The following is a 14,130-nucleotide window of genomic DNA, read 5'->3' on the forward strand; positions in this document are numbered from 1 at the left end:
AAAGGCTGCACACAATTGGAAAATATGTTTATGCGTGGGTTGCCCAACCTCGTCGAACTTGACCTCTCTGGAACTGCAATTAAGACACTTGATTTCAGCACTATGGTGCTAGAAGTCCCAATGCTGAAGCAATTATTTCTGCTAGGATGTAAGAACCTTTGTGCAATAATTTGGAGCATGGCAGATATCCCTTCCTTGAATTTGTTATGCATAGACACGCGAGCTGGAGCGGGCTGTCGTCCGCCGTCCATTGACCAGAACAAATCATTTCGGCTGCAGGTGCATGCCAGTGTTGTGGATGCGAGGCTTTTTCGGTCATTGGAGAATCCACTGTTTCATCATTATGAACCTGAGGATGTGTGCTTTAATATCCATGCCACCTCACCGGTGTCTAACGGACCAGTTCAATCCATAGTGACCTACAAGGAGAAAAAGGTCGTCATGCATGGAGATCAACTCGGCCTGCTGCAGGTTGTTCAAGACGGCCGGTACAGTGATCTCCAAGACATAGTTGGTGATGCCCCGATGCAGGTTTTCCCAAATCCTCCGACTGACAAGTTTAATCGGCATATTGAGATTGCTGAAGGGAGCCACGTCTTTGATTATGCCCTCGTACGTGTGATGACAAGGTTTGTTGAATCATTGCATGTCCATGATGTCTCGACTATTGGAAGTATGTTTTCGGGAAAATGGACGTTTCTAAGGCAATGCCGCATGGAGAGGTGCCCCAAGTTGGATGAATTCTTCCCGATCCGATCAGGTGGATTTTTGCAGCTGGAGACCATCTGGGCGATAGATCTCCGGATGGCCCGCTGGGTATGCAATAAAACGGGTTACCAAGACTACAATGATGGTTCATTCAGGAATCTGCGGTGCCTACGATTATGCTCTTGCCCCAGCCTTCAGTTTGTGCTCCTTGTATGGGTCAACTCCTTCCCAAGTTTGGAGACCCTGCACATCATCCACTGCGGACAACTCAGACACGTATTCGTGCTACACCAACTGTGGTACCCAATGGAAATATCCACCCAAGATGTAGCATTCCCGAAGCTGGCCACCATCCACCTGCACGACCTGCCAGTGCTGCAGCAGATATGCGAGGTCAAGATGGTGGCACCAAATCTCAAGACCATCAAGATCAGAGGATGTTGGGCCCTGCGCCGGCTTCCGGTGGTGGGGACCCGTAGCGGAGACATGAAGAAGCCAACCGCCGAGATCGAGAAAGACGTCTGGGACGCGCTTGAGTGGGACGGGGAGGTGTGCCCCGACCACTTCGAGGCGCCGCTGCACTCACGCTACTACAAGAAGAAACTGCCCAGGGTCTCCGTGCTCAGGTACTCTCACTTACATATGTAGCAAATCCATTTTTGCTGAACTGCCAACATCATACTCGATGTCAGCTTTGTTATTCACTCTTTTTTTCTGCACTCTGCCACTTACATTGTGTAGGTGATCCTTGCGCTGCGCTTCACCGATGTGGTTCTTCCATCCTTAATGGGAGACCAGATGGACGCCCGATCCTGCAGGTCCTGCTGCCTCTTGCATATGTTTGGTTTGTTGTGTGCTTCCCGGATTGCTTGAAAGAGATATGTTGATGGTGTCGGTCATCGATCCATCAGCTCCTACTGCTGCTTTGTGTTCTTGTGTCTGTCAGGTGTGAGCTTGTGGTGGCTCGCACCTAGCATTGTGGCTTTCAAATAAGAAGCAGCATGGTTCTTGGCTGCTCGCACCGATGTGTGTGCACCTTGAGTGATTGACTAAGCAGCAGTTGTTTGACTGCCTCGTGTGGCTTGGGAGTGTGTTTGTCTGAACACAGGAGCAGCTTGGTCAGTTCATTGGACCTGCTATATATTGTTCGTGTGTCTGTTATGCTTGTGGAATAAACATCTTACAATACTAAGAGGATGGATTTTAGTTTGTAAACTGCATTGGTATCAATGAGTTTGTAATATTGTGTAACCTACGATATTTATTATTTAAATATGTTATATGTACGCCCGTCGCCCCCCGTAACCCCCTCCGTCGCCCCCTCCCGTCCCCCCCGTGGGGGACCAGGGGTAACCCTAGCCGCCGCCACCAGTCCTAGCCCCCTCGCTCCTCCTTCATCCTCGCCGCCGTCAGCAGCGCCGCCGGGCGAAGCCTGGCCGGCAGGGGTGGTGGCGGCGATCCTCTCCTCTTCACGCAACATGGTTGGCGCGGGGCAGCCGATCGTGAGAAGGCGACGGACTAGCGTGCTGTGCGGCGGCGGGGCATGTGGATCCTCGCGGCGGCGTGCGGAGCGCGTCGAGGGCTGGGGTTCGTTCTTGCGGCGCGGTGTGGCGGCGGCGGGAGGGGCAAGACATGGTGGTCGCGTGCGTCGTTGAGTTCGGGACAGATCCTTCTGGATCCGGCGCCCGGACGCCGTCGGCCAGCGCAGGGTGGTGGTACTCGTCACTGTTCAGATTGGATCTTCATTGATCCAGATACCCGCGGCGTGCTTCTCTCCCGTGGTTTCCTGACGTTGCCGGCGTGGGTGCGGATGAAGCTGGTGGATAAGATTCAGATAAAGGGAAACCCGTTGGTCGGCCCTGGCCGGCCGCGCCGACGACGATGCTCAAGGGCGCCGTTGTTCTTCTTGGAGATGTCGGTCTACGTCTGCTCACTTCCTACCTCAGTGCCTCTCGGGTGAAAACCCTAACACCGGTGGGCGGCGGCGACATCCTTAACGTCGTGACCTTCTTGAAGGCATCGCCTTGAGGGCTGAGTGGTGGTGGGCACTATGTGGGTCCTGGACAGTTGCTAGTGGTGGGCACTGCTTCGGTGGAAACCCTAAGATCTGACTTTCCAGATCAGACGGTGTCGTTTCTCTCTTGGGAGCATCGTTTGTGGAGCAACATTGAATGACAGAGGCAGGAGATGGAGCGGCTTCGTCTGGCCCAAAGATTTGGTGGAACCGTCAAGTCATGCCTGGTCGACAGGTGCTACGCTGAGTCATGCCTGGTTGGTTGGTGCTACGCACGACAGTTCTTCCAGAATCTTCGTTGTCTGGACGAATGAGCGCAGGGCGGTGGCGCTATTTGGCGCCGTGGTGGCATCGATCATCTTGCACGGAGCTTTCGGTGGAGATGTCAAGTCATGCCTGGCTGACAGGTGCTACGCTGTGTCATGCCTGGTCGGCGGGTGCTACGCACGACAGATCTTTCAGAATCTTCGCGTCTGGACTGACGAGCCGTGGTGGCGTCAACGGATGGACGGACTGGCAAGGATGATACAGATCTCTCTCCTGAAGATGGGTCAGCGGCCTGATGATGATGGCGGCGTCTAAAACGTGTGCATGTGATGTACGCTTTAGGTCTGCTGCACCGGCTGTTGGTTCCGATACGTTTTGTGGATGGATCGGTGATGGCACCGGTTTTAGATATGGGGAGTGATAGCACTCCACAGTCTCGAGTTTCCTAGGTGTGAGTGCTGACTTCGGATGGTTTGATGTATGTTCTTATTAGATCTATGTTGAATAATTAATAAAGATGGCCGTTGACTGGCACTCTCTCGCAATAGCTAGACGAATGCTGATTCTGTGACAACAAACCTTCCCTTGCAACGGCACCAAAAGAATGCTACTAGCACTCCCGAACAATGAAACTAGAAGAATGTTGTTGATGGCCCACCAGCGCGTGGGTTCGCAGCAGTTTTCAAGGATAGAGTATTCAACCCAAATTTGTTGGTTCGCACGACGGGAGGTGAGAGAAGACTCTCAAGTATTAGCAGCTGAATTTGTCAGATTCAACCACACCTGAAAGATTACTATCTGCAAGCAAAGTAGTAACAACAAAGTAGTATGATAACAACGGTGTCAGAAACGATCTGTTGACACGGCACACTATTTCTAACGATTGTATCAATGGCGCCAAGTTGCCTCGTTGACGGAAATTGTCAGCTCCCGTCAGCGACCATCGATCAAGATTGTAGCAGGTAGCACAATGTAACGAGTAATAGCAGTGGCAAGGAACAACAGTAGTGACAACAGTAGCAAGTAGCAACAGTAGCAAGCGACAGTAGTAGCAACAGTAGTAACAGAGCAAGACAAGTAACAGCAGCAGAGCAAGACAAGTAACAGCAGCAACAATAGTAGTAACAGCAGCAGTAGGACAAACTCGTAGGCAATGGGTCGGTGATTTGTTTGGATGATATTCATCATGCAACAGTTATAACACGGAGAGATATGTGGCTAGCTCCCGTTCGTCAATGTGATGTAGGCATGCATTCCGTGTGTCGTTATACGTGCTTAGGGAAAAGAACTTGCATGACATCTATTGTCCATCCCTCCCGTGGCAGCAGGGTCCAAAAGGAAACTACGGGATATTAAGGTTCTCCTTTTAATAAAGAACCGGACCAATGCATTAGCACTTGGTGAACACATGAACTCCTCAAACTATGGTCATCACCGGGAGTGGTTCCGGTTATTGTCACTCCGGGGTTGCTGGATCATAACACATAGTAGGTAACTACAACTTGCAAGATCGGATCTAAAACATACATATATTGGTGACAACATAATAATTTCAGATCTTAAATCATGGCACTCGGGCCATAGTGACAAGCATTAAGCATGGCAAAGTAGTAGCAACATCAATCTCAGAACATAGTGGATACTAGGGTTCAATCCTCGTCAAAACTAACTCGATTACATGATAGATCTCATCCTACTCATCACCGCCCAACGAGCCTACGAATAGATTACTCATGAACGATGAAGAGCTTCATGGAATTGGAGAGGGAAGAAGGTTGAGGATGACGATGGCGACGATTTCCCCTCTCCGGAGCCCAAAACGGACTCTAGATCTTCCCTCCAGATGAAGAACAGGTTGTGGCGGCGCCTCCGTATCGCAAACGCAACAAAATCTTCTTTTTCTAGGACGAAAGTGAACTTATAGAGCTAAGGTTGGGGGCGGCAGAGCCGTGTGGGCCCCACAAGCTTGCCCACCGCCACCAGGGGGTGGCGGAGGTAGGGCTTGTGGCCCACTGGCCCACCCCCTCAGGTGGATCTTGGCGCAGTTTTTTACATATTTCCAAAAATGCTCCCCGTAAATTTTCAGGACGTTTGGAGAACTTTGATTTCTGCACAAAAACAACACCAAGGCAATTCTGCTGAAAACAGCGTCAATTCAGGTTAGTTCCATTCAAATCATGCAAATTAGAGTCCAAAACAAGGGAAAAAGAGTTTGGAAAAGTAGATACGATGGAGACGCACTACTAGGAAAAGGCCTGCTAGTGGCGCACCTGTTTTGGCTACTAATGGCGCACTATAGGTGCGCCACTAGCATCACGCCATTAGAATTTTTTACTAATGGCGCACCACAGGTGCGCCATTAGTATCTGATATACTAATGGCGCATCAGGTAGTGCACCATTAGTATAGCTCATGGTGCGCCATTAGTATGCCTCCCAGGTGCGCCATTAGTATGCCTCTCAGGTGCGCCATTAGTATGCCTTCCAGGTGCGCCATTAGTATGACTCCCAGGTGCGCCATTAGTATGCCTCCCAAGTGCGCCATTAGTAGGCCTCCCAGGTGTGCCATTAGTATGCCTCCCAGGTGTGCCACAGGTTATACTACCAGCTCTAAAAATATTCAATTATTATCCTCACACCCACAAGAAGGTTCAAGATAAACACATATTACACCACAATGAAAATATGTTTATAAACATGCACATACATTGAACGCAAGTTGACAAACAAATTAACCTAGAGGAAGCATAGTTTTGACCATCTTAACAATCATCTAGAACACACTGAAAGTGCGTTATATCGACTAGAGGGGGGTGAATAGGAGATTTTAAGAATTTCATCACTGAGGAAATTCCTCACTGATGACTAACTTACAGCGGAAACAGTTAAGGATCAGTCGTGCAATCGTTCACAACAGCAGTATTACCGAGTGAAGATTATAAAAACAGATTGCACAGTAAGCAGGCATGCAGAATACAGATGATGATTAACTATTGTGAAGAATTTGAGGTTGAGGAAATTCGGAGAAAGTCTTCAGCAAATTCTTCAAACAGTCAGAGTGAAAGTCATCAACACATAATACACAGAAAGTAAAGAGTTGAGGAATTAGAACCCGATTCTTGGTGAAGACTGTTGTTGATGACCCAGTTCCAACTGCTGTGACAGTTGTACATCTGGTTTGGAGCGGCTTGGTATTGAAACCAAAGGACACCTAGTCTCGGGACACACAGTCCCTACCGTATTCTCCTTGAGCTAAGGACACACAGTCCTCGCCCAACACTCGTGGTAAGTCTTCAGGCCAGACTTCCAAACCCTCACAAACTCGGTCACCCGACGATCCACAATTGACTGCTGGATTGCTCTAGACCATGACACCTAACCGTCTGGAGGATGCACAGTCCTCAAAGGTAAAAGGCTTCAGTCCCACACAGGAACAACTTCTTCAGTGATGCTCAATCACTAGGTTTGGTTTGTGATTTCGGTGGGTGGTGTATTTCCTCACTGATGATTTACTCTCGTAGGCTCTGAGGAATTTGGGTTGCTCTTATGACAAGTGTCAGTTTTTAACGGAGCAGCCAACCAGCTAGTGGCTGTGGGGGCGGCTATTTATAGCCTGGGAGCATCCCGACATGATTTGACATTAATTCCCTTAAATAATATGACCGTTGGAGTGGATAAGACCAGTGACTTGGCGTGGCTATCGAAACGGTCGGGACCCTCAACTGTGAGAGTCCTCATGTCACTCATATTCCTCACTTGAGGCGTTTGGTAGGATTTGTCTTGGGTTGAGCATCATGAGGAAATCCATTCCATAGTGTTACTTTGACCCCCTTTAACAGTACGGTGTTCCTATTCATCAACTGCGAAGAAAGTAAAACAGAAAACGTAAATCTTCACGCTTCAATTTCTTCAAAATGATTTTCTTCAGGAACCACCGATCTTCTCAATATCAATATCTTCATGAGGAATATCAATTTCATCGCAGATTCCTCGTGATTCATTTCTTCAGCTTCAGACCAATTTCTTCAACTGAAGACATATATTTTTAGGGGTCGATATTCTTCAAATATCTCAAACTCCTCAATGACTTATAGATCCTGTGTACACTTATAAACACATTAGATACTTAACCTATAAGTCTTCAAACCACCAAAATCACTAAGGGGCACTAGATGCACTTACAATCTCCCCCTTTTTGGTGGTTGATGACAATTAGGTTAAGTCTTCAGCAGGGAATAAAAATGTGCAGTGTAAATACTCAATTGAGAAATTTGAATACAAGATTCACAGAGACTCCCCCTGAAGATGTGCATACCTTGAGGATTTTGCTATTATAGCATATGCACATTGATGATTTATATCATGGAGATCTCCCCCTGAATCTTGTAAATCATGCATACATATAACATATTATATGAAGGAAATGAAGATGCATGATGGCAAATGGTATCTGACGAATTCCAGCATGCGTGCATTAAAACTTGAGGAATAAGCATGCGAAGAAAAACGTTCAAAAGGCGTGAGAGTACCATCGGGCTTAAGTTACAACTCATTACATAAAAGCTTCAGAAGAGCCAAGAGTTTGTAACTTAGATATAGTTCATAAGCCCCAAAAATAAATCCCGTTTGAAGACTAACTCTCAAGTTTCTCCCCCTTTGTCATCAAGTGACAAAAAGGGACAAACTGAGGACTAACGCCCATGAAGACTTCATTTCTTGCTGGTTGATGAAGATCCTTGACGCTTCTTGGGTGTAGTCTTCTTCCTTGGGCCTGTTGCGGTGTCGAGTTGTTCCTCATCAGATTCGGCGGTGCGGAATGACGAGAAGGAGCTGTCTTCAAGATCTGGCACTGGAATGGGCCTGAACTTCTTCTTGGGAGGCCACGACCACTCAAAGTCTTGCTCAAAGTTCATTTCTTCAAGCTCAATCTGGGTCTTCAAATGTGCAAGAGTGGCCGAGGTGCGATCGAAAACCTCATGCAGATAGTGATGATTAAGTTTCACAGAGTTCTGGGTCTCAGTGAGGGTTTTCACAATGGCACCAAACTGGCGTTTGACCCATTTGTGGTTGTGATCTACCTTCTGATGAAGACTGAGAAGAAGCTCTCTGGTGTTTAGCACGCGAGGAGGAACAGGGCTGGGTGGACGAGTCTCAGTATCGTCCCATGAGGAATATGCATCTGGTTCTTTGAACTGGCCATCAAGGGGCCTGTTGCCTTCATCAATCACAGACTTTCCTTTTCCCTCAATGGGCTCGAAAGTCTTCTTGTTGACCCGGATAGGAGGCATATAACCGACATGGTTTTGGAAATCTGCGTGGAAGTTGATGCCTGTCCTAGTCCCGAGGAATCTCATGATCCACGGTGCATAAATTTTGTGATCATAGGGGCACATTGCATTGTCAGCCAAAGTCCTCAAGAAGAAATCATGGATATTCATGGGGATACCGTGAATGATGTTGAAGAGGATATTCTTCATGAGGCCGACAACATCTTCTTCATCGTCATGGCCTTTGATTGGCGCGAGCACACTGCAGAGAATGCGATAGACAGACCGGGGTGTGTACTTGAGCTCATGGACGAGGAATGAGGTTCTTGAGGGTTTTCCTGCAGCCAAAGGCTTCATGAGGACTTCCATCATTCCATTTGGCAGCTCACGCTCACCATAAAGCTTCACTGCCCCGTCTGAAGGAATTGGTACGGGCAGTTCTCTGAGGAGTTCAGACGCTGGAGCCTTGTAGTGAGTGTTTTGGGTCATCCAGTCGAACACCCAAGTGTTGATGTCATCAGCATTGCCCGAGATGTGCAGAGTTGCATAGAACTGAAGAATAAGCTCACTATTCCAATCTGATATGTCTGAGCACATAGGGAGCAAACCTGCATCATGGAGTACACTCAGGACTGGTTCCATGCAGCGAATTTCTTCAAGTTCATCATGAGGAATGTGCCTGTGCTGGAATATCTTGTTGCGTCCACAGAGCACAGAAGCATAGTAGTTCATCCAAGTCCTTGTCCAAAACTTCAGATGCCTCATTTGAGGCTTGTCATAGGGATTCTCGCCGATGAAATACATGTGTTCCTCAAAGAAATTTTCTTTCTGAAACTTTGGCCGTTTCGAGAATGGCTGGCGCTGAACTGGCTTGATATTGTGCTGAGGAATGGGAGGGGAAACAACCATGGCAGTCTCGGGGTTGAGCACAATGAAGTCATTGTCAGGGGCGGGAACATTTTCTTCAGCAGTTTCCTCAGGTTGAGGAATTTCATCAGCTGGTATTTCTTGCTCTGGCTGAGCTTCAGGCTGAGGAATTTCTTCTTCCTTCTCAGCTTGAGGAGTTTGGTCAGCCTGTTCAGTGGGAGGAGCCTGCTCAGACTGGACATTTTCTTCAGCTTGGTTTTCATCAGCTGACTTTGTGGCAGAAGCAGGTTCATCAGCTGCTGCAGCTGAAGCTTGAGTAGTCTCTGTGTGAGGAATATGAGGTTGAGGACTGTCATCAATCTGGATTTCCTCATTAGTATGCTCCTCAGAGGCAGCATCCTTCATTTCCTCATCTGCCCTTGTAGTTTGGTCACCAATGACGACCATTTCATATGAAGGTGCAACATTTAGAGACACCGGGTCCAGAGGGGCAGATTCTTCAGTTTCCTTGAGGCATTTTGCCTCAATCTTTTCTTTTGCTGAGGAAGCTTTTCTCTTCTTCGCTTCCTTCTCAGCAGCTCTTGTCTTTTTCGCGTCTGATGCAGACGGGATTAACTTCTTCACCTTTGAAGCTTTTGGTGAAGGTGTTTTCTCTACAGATTCTTCAGCTGGTAGTGAGGAACCAGCTGGAACAGAGTCATCAGCCTGCTTTGGTGAAGCAGCTGGATCAGGAGCAGTTGCATCAGGGGTTGCAATTTCATCAGGAGCGGTCTCGGTGATGATTTCTTCAATGACCGGCTCATCAACATGGCTCTCTTGGTGTTGTTCCTCATCTTGAGGAATTTCCTCCTCATCAGGAGATGCATCTTCTGGCTGTTCAACCAGGGGCTGAGGAGTTGGTGCTGGTGGTGGGTGACGTTTGTTGTAGTCATCAACAACACTAGTGGCTAGCTTGATGAAATTGCGTTTGCTGCGTTTGCGGTCTGACAGTTTCTCACACTTGTCTGTCAAGACTTGCAGCTCTGCGTGGGTTGAAACCAATGCTTCAGGTGTCAGCTTGAGGAGATTTTGCCTGAGGAATTTCTCCTTTCTGGCCTTTGCAATCTTTGCCTGCTTGGCCTTCTGTTCCTTCCACTTGGCTTCGTTTATGAAGGTGGCCACCATGTGGCTGACGCGAGGAGGAAGTTTCAAATCATCAATGGGTGTGTTTGGGTCTTCATACCATACATTGATGAAGTCGAGGAGGACCTTGGGGTCCATGGCCAGAGGAATAGCACTGCCTGATGCTTGTGCTACCCTTTCTTGCTTGTTCCTGATGATGGCTTCCAGGGATTCATCATCATAATCATCACTTCCCTCTGATGCAGACGGGACTGCGATGATTTTGCTGGGGCTGGGCAGAGGTGCAGGTTCAGTAGTTGCCAAAGTCTTCACAAGGGGTGTTGAAGACTTTGTCTCCGAGCTAGTTGCAGCTGGGAGTGAGGAGATGGAGCTGGCAGTCGTAGGCTTCACGACTTTCTTCTGTACTGGTTTTGGAGGTGGAGCTGAGGACTTTGGTGTAGATGAGATGGGTGCTGAGGGTTTTGGCGCTGATGGTTTTGGTGTTGACTGTTTTGGAACCGAGGGTTTTGGAGCTGAGTGTTTTGGAGCTGAGGGTTTTGGCGCTGATGGTTTTGTGACAGAAGCCTATCCAGACTTCTCTTGAGGCTTTGGAGCCTTTGGTTTTGATGGTGCAGACTGCTTTTGAGGAATCTCTGAGCCTGAAGTTTCTGCTGCTGAGGAATGAGCAGCACCGGAGGCAGGAGCTGAGGATTCATTAAATTTCTTCACTGCTGTTTCGGCTTGCTTCTTGAGCTTGGCCACATGCCTTTCTTTTTCATCTGGGTAGTCATCAAGTGTCATAAGACTTGAGGGATGAGCTACTTGATGATCCTCAAGTGGAGCCCTTCTGCCAGGAGGCTTCAAAGCGAATTTATTCGCATATTTTGGGGTCACAAACCTGTACTCCTTCCACTCCTGTGCCCATCTGCGTTCAATTTTCTGCAGCCTAATCTTTTTTTAGCCATTGTCTCAGGTTCTTCATCAGGCATGCAATAGTCCATGTATATGTCATCAGGAATATCAACAGCTGTGTTCTGCTCCAGTTTCTTTCCTCCCTTCTGTTTCCTCTCTTCCTCCATTTTCTTCAGATGAGGAATTTGCTGATGATTTTGAACTCTTGAGGATTCTGATGAGCCTTGAAGAGTTTCTTCCAAAAACGCTGCAAATGAGTTAATGTGATGAGAACCGAGAGATTCATCAGCTGACATGTGTGTACCTGTAAACAGAGTATAGTTGCGAGGAATTTGGAGAGGTCATATGCGTTCTCAGATTTGAAGAAAATGAAAAAGTTTGATAGTTTGAGGAATATAACCAGTGGTTGAGGAATTTGCTTAAGCATACTGTTCTTGGGTTCCAGAGTTGTACAGATCCGAAAATTCGCAGAATTGAGGAATCTCGTGAAAATCTTAGATGCTTAGCTAGTTCATCAATGATTGTGGTGATGAATAGTGTTTGAGGAATCATGTGCGCATTGTATCTTGAGGAAAAACAGATTTCACATGGGAGAGGTAAAATTTCAGATCTAATCTGCTGTAAAAATGAGATATATTTACCATGGAAGGTGCGAACGAAGAACACAAAAGGTGGTGTTGGAGAGGCTCTTCGGTCAAGTGTCCAATGCATCCTAACTTGGCAGCAGAGGACGTCTACGGCGGCGGCGGACGTAGATGTTCCGACTCCGGCGTGATCCGGGCGGCGAAAAGGTTGAGGCAGTGAAGCTCTTCCTTGTCGGCGACAAGACAACCAGCGGTGGCGCTAGGGTTCGATGGAGAGTGTGATGGCAGGAGAGAGATGAGGTGAAGAAGATACTGAAGGTGTTAAGGACATATTTATAGCCCGAAAGTTACTGTTTGGCGCGAAAGTTTCGGACCGAATAGCCCTTGCCTCTACGTCTCTGCAGGACACGTGTAGCTCCCGTACGATGCGGTGGAGATAGTGGAGATCGTGGTTATCCGATCGCGGGAAGTGGGGGTTCAGTTACTGTTCCTTTGAAGAAAACAATTTTTGAGGATTTGAGGATTTTTGTTACCAAATCATCAGCTGACAAGGATGCAGTGAGGATTTTGAACAAAGTTTCAAGTAGAACGCATATGAAGAATTGAATAGAGTGGGTAAGTATAGCATAGAGGGAAAGTAGGGTCCGATCACATTCACTTAGTAGAAACATCAACTTGAAGAAATAGCAATAAGTGAATGCCGTTGAGGACTAGAAATCACAGTCTACCTAGGCAAATGAAAGTCATCAAGTGTTTTTGAAGATTTTGCAATAGATCGTCACAATGAAGAACAGCTGTTTTGAAGAAAAATGCATTGTGAGGAAATTGATCATTTGAAGAAAATCAACTTGAGGAATTTCACATTGGGCGGTGGCGTTACCCACCATATAAGAATGTTGATTACAGACGCCGCGTACAATTGTCGTAGGGCCCTGAGAATCAATTTCTTCGTTAATTTCTTCACATTCAGAGTGACTTTCTTCATTGGTTGAATAAAATTGTTTCATCATGTGTTGCACATCTAAGTCATCAACTTTGCATAAGTGTTAGGATGTGTGCATGTTTTTACAAAACATTTGAAGACTCTAAGATATTTAGCTCACACCGCAACTTGCAAAACCTTTTCTCATCCAAGGGCTTAGTGAAGATATCAGCCAGTTGATCATCAGTCTTCACATGGTCGATGAGGATATTGCCCTTGAGGACATGGTCCCGAAGAAAATGATGACGAATCTGGATGTGCTTGGTCTTCGAGTGCTGTACTGGGTTATATGCAATCTTGATAGCACTCTCATTGTCACAGTAGAGAGGCACATTCTTCATGTTGATGCCGTAGTCCTTGAGGGTTTGCTTCATCCATAGTAATTGAGCACAACAAGAACCAGCAACAATGTACTCAGCTTCGGCAGTGGAGAGTGATACGCAGTTCTGCTTCTTTGAGGACCAACAAACTAGTGATCTTCCGAGGAAATGGTATGTGCCAGATGTTGACTTGCGATCCACACGGTCACCAGCATAGTCTGAATCAGAATACCCTACCAGATGAAGATTGGAGCCCTTGGGATACCACAATCCTAGTGTTGGTGTGTGAGCTAAGTATCGAAGAATATGTTTCACAGCCTTATGGTGTGATTCCTTCGGTTTTTCTTGAAAACGTGCACACATGCAAACACTAAGCATTATATCTGGCCTAGATGCACATAGATACAATAAAGAGCCAATCATAGAACGGTATACCTGCTGATCGAAATCTTTACCATTTTCATCAGTGCCGAGGTGACCGTTGGTAGGCATTGGAGTCTTGGCACCTTTGCATTCATGCATGTCAAATTTCCTCAGAACATCCTTGAGGTATTTCTCCTGTGATATGAAGATTCCATTGTTTTGTTGACGAATTTGAAGACCTAAGAAGAATTTCAGCTCCCCCATCATGGACATCTGATATTCTTCACTCATCATATAGGCAAATTCATCACTGTATCTTTTGTCAGTACAACCAAATATGATGTCATCAACATATATTTGACATACAAACAGCTCATTATCATAATATTTTGTGAAAAGAGTTGGATCGAGTGAACCAGGTTTGAAGCCTTTCTTCATGAGGAATTCCTTCAATGTATCATACCATGCCCGAGGGGCTTGCTTGTGGCCATACAGAGCCTTTTTGAGTCTGAAGACTTTGTCTGGATTCTTTGGATCCTCAAAACCTGGGGGCTGAGCAACATATACTTCTTCCTCAAGCTTACCATTGAGGAATGCACTTTTCACATCCATTTGATATAAGATGATGTTATGATGATTAGCATAAGCAAGTAGAATTCGAATAGCTTCAAGTCTAGCAACAGGTGCAAAAGTTTCATCGAAATCTATTCCTTCAACCTGGGTGTAGCCTTGGGCTACAAGTCGTG

The 14,130-nt window shown here is 46.8% G+C and overlaps 2 protein-coding genes across 2 annotated transcripts in view; one reads left to right on the forward strand and one right to left on the reverse strand.

Moving 5' to 3' along the window:
* Positions 1-956: 956 nt before the first annotated feature.
* On the forward strand, positions 957-1,524 carry LOC123411678. Its single transcript, XM_045104640.1, has 2 exons — positions 957-1,334; positions 1,450-1,524. The coding sequence occupies exons 1-2, from the start codon at positions 1,015-1,017 to the stop codon at positions 1,451-1,453; spliced, it is 324 nt and encodes a 107-aa protein (XP_044960575.1). The 5' UTR covers positions 957-1,014; the 3' UTR covers positions 1,454-1,524.
* Positions 1,525-2,177: 653 nt separating this feature from the next.
* Positions 2,178-14,130, reverse strand: part of LOC123409506 (pyrophosphate-energized vacuolar membrane proton pump-like) — a 32,840-nt gene continuing 20,887 nt past the window's right edge. Inside the window, exon 8 of the mRNA XM_045102385.1 lies at positions 2,178-2,433. Within this exon, the coding sequence (XP_044958320.1) occupies positions 2,178-2,433 (256 nt within the window). The remainder of the gene's footprint in view (positions 2,434-14,130) is intronic.

Source organism: Hordeum vulgare, chromosome 7H (genome assembly GCF_904849725.1).
Source record: "Hordeum vulgare subsp. vulgare chromosome 7H, MorexV3_pseudomolecules_assembly, whole genome shotgun sequence".
NCBI classification, from domain to species: domain Eukaryota; kingdom Viridiplantae; phylum Streptophyta; class Magnoliopsida; order Poales; family Poaceae; genus Hordeum; species Hordeum vulgare.

Coding starts and splice junctions, on each gene's coding strand:
- LOC123411678 (XM_045104640.1), top strand. CDS start 1,015: ATGGAAATATCCACCCAAGATGTAGCATTCCCGAAGCTGGCCACCATC.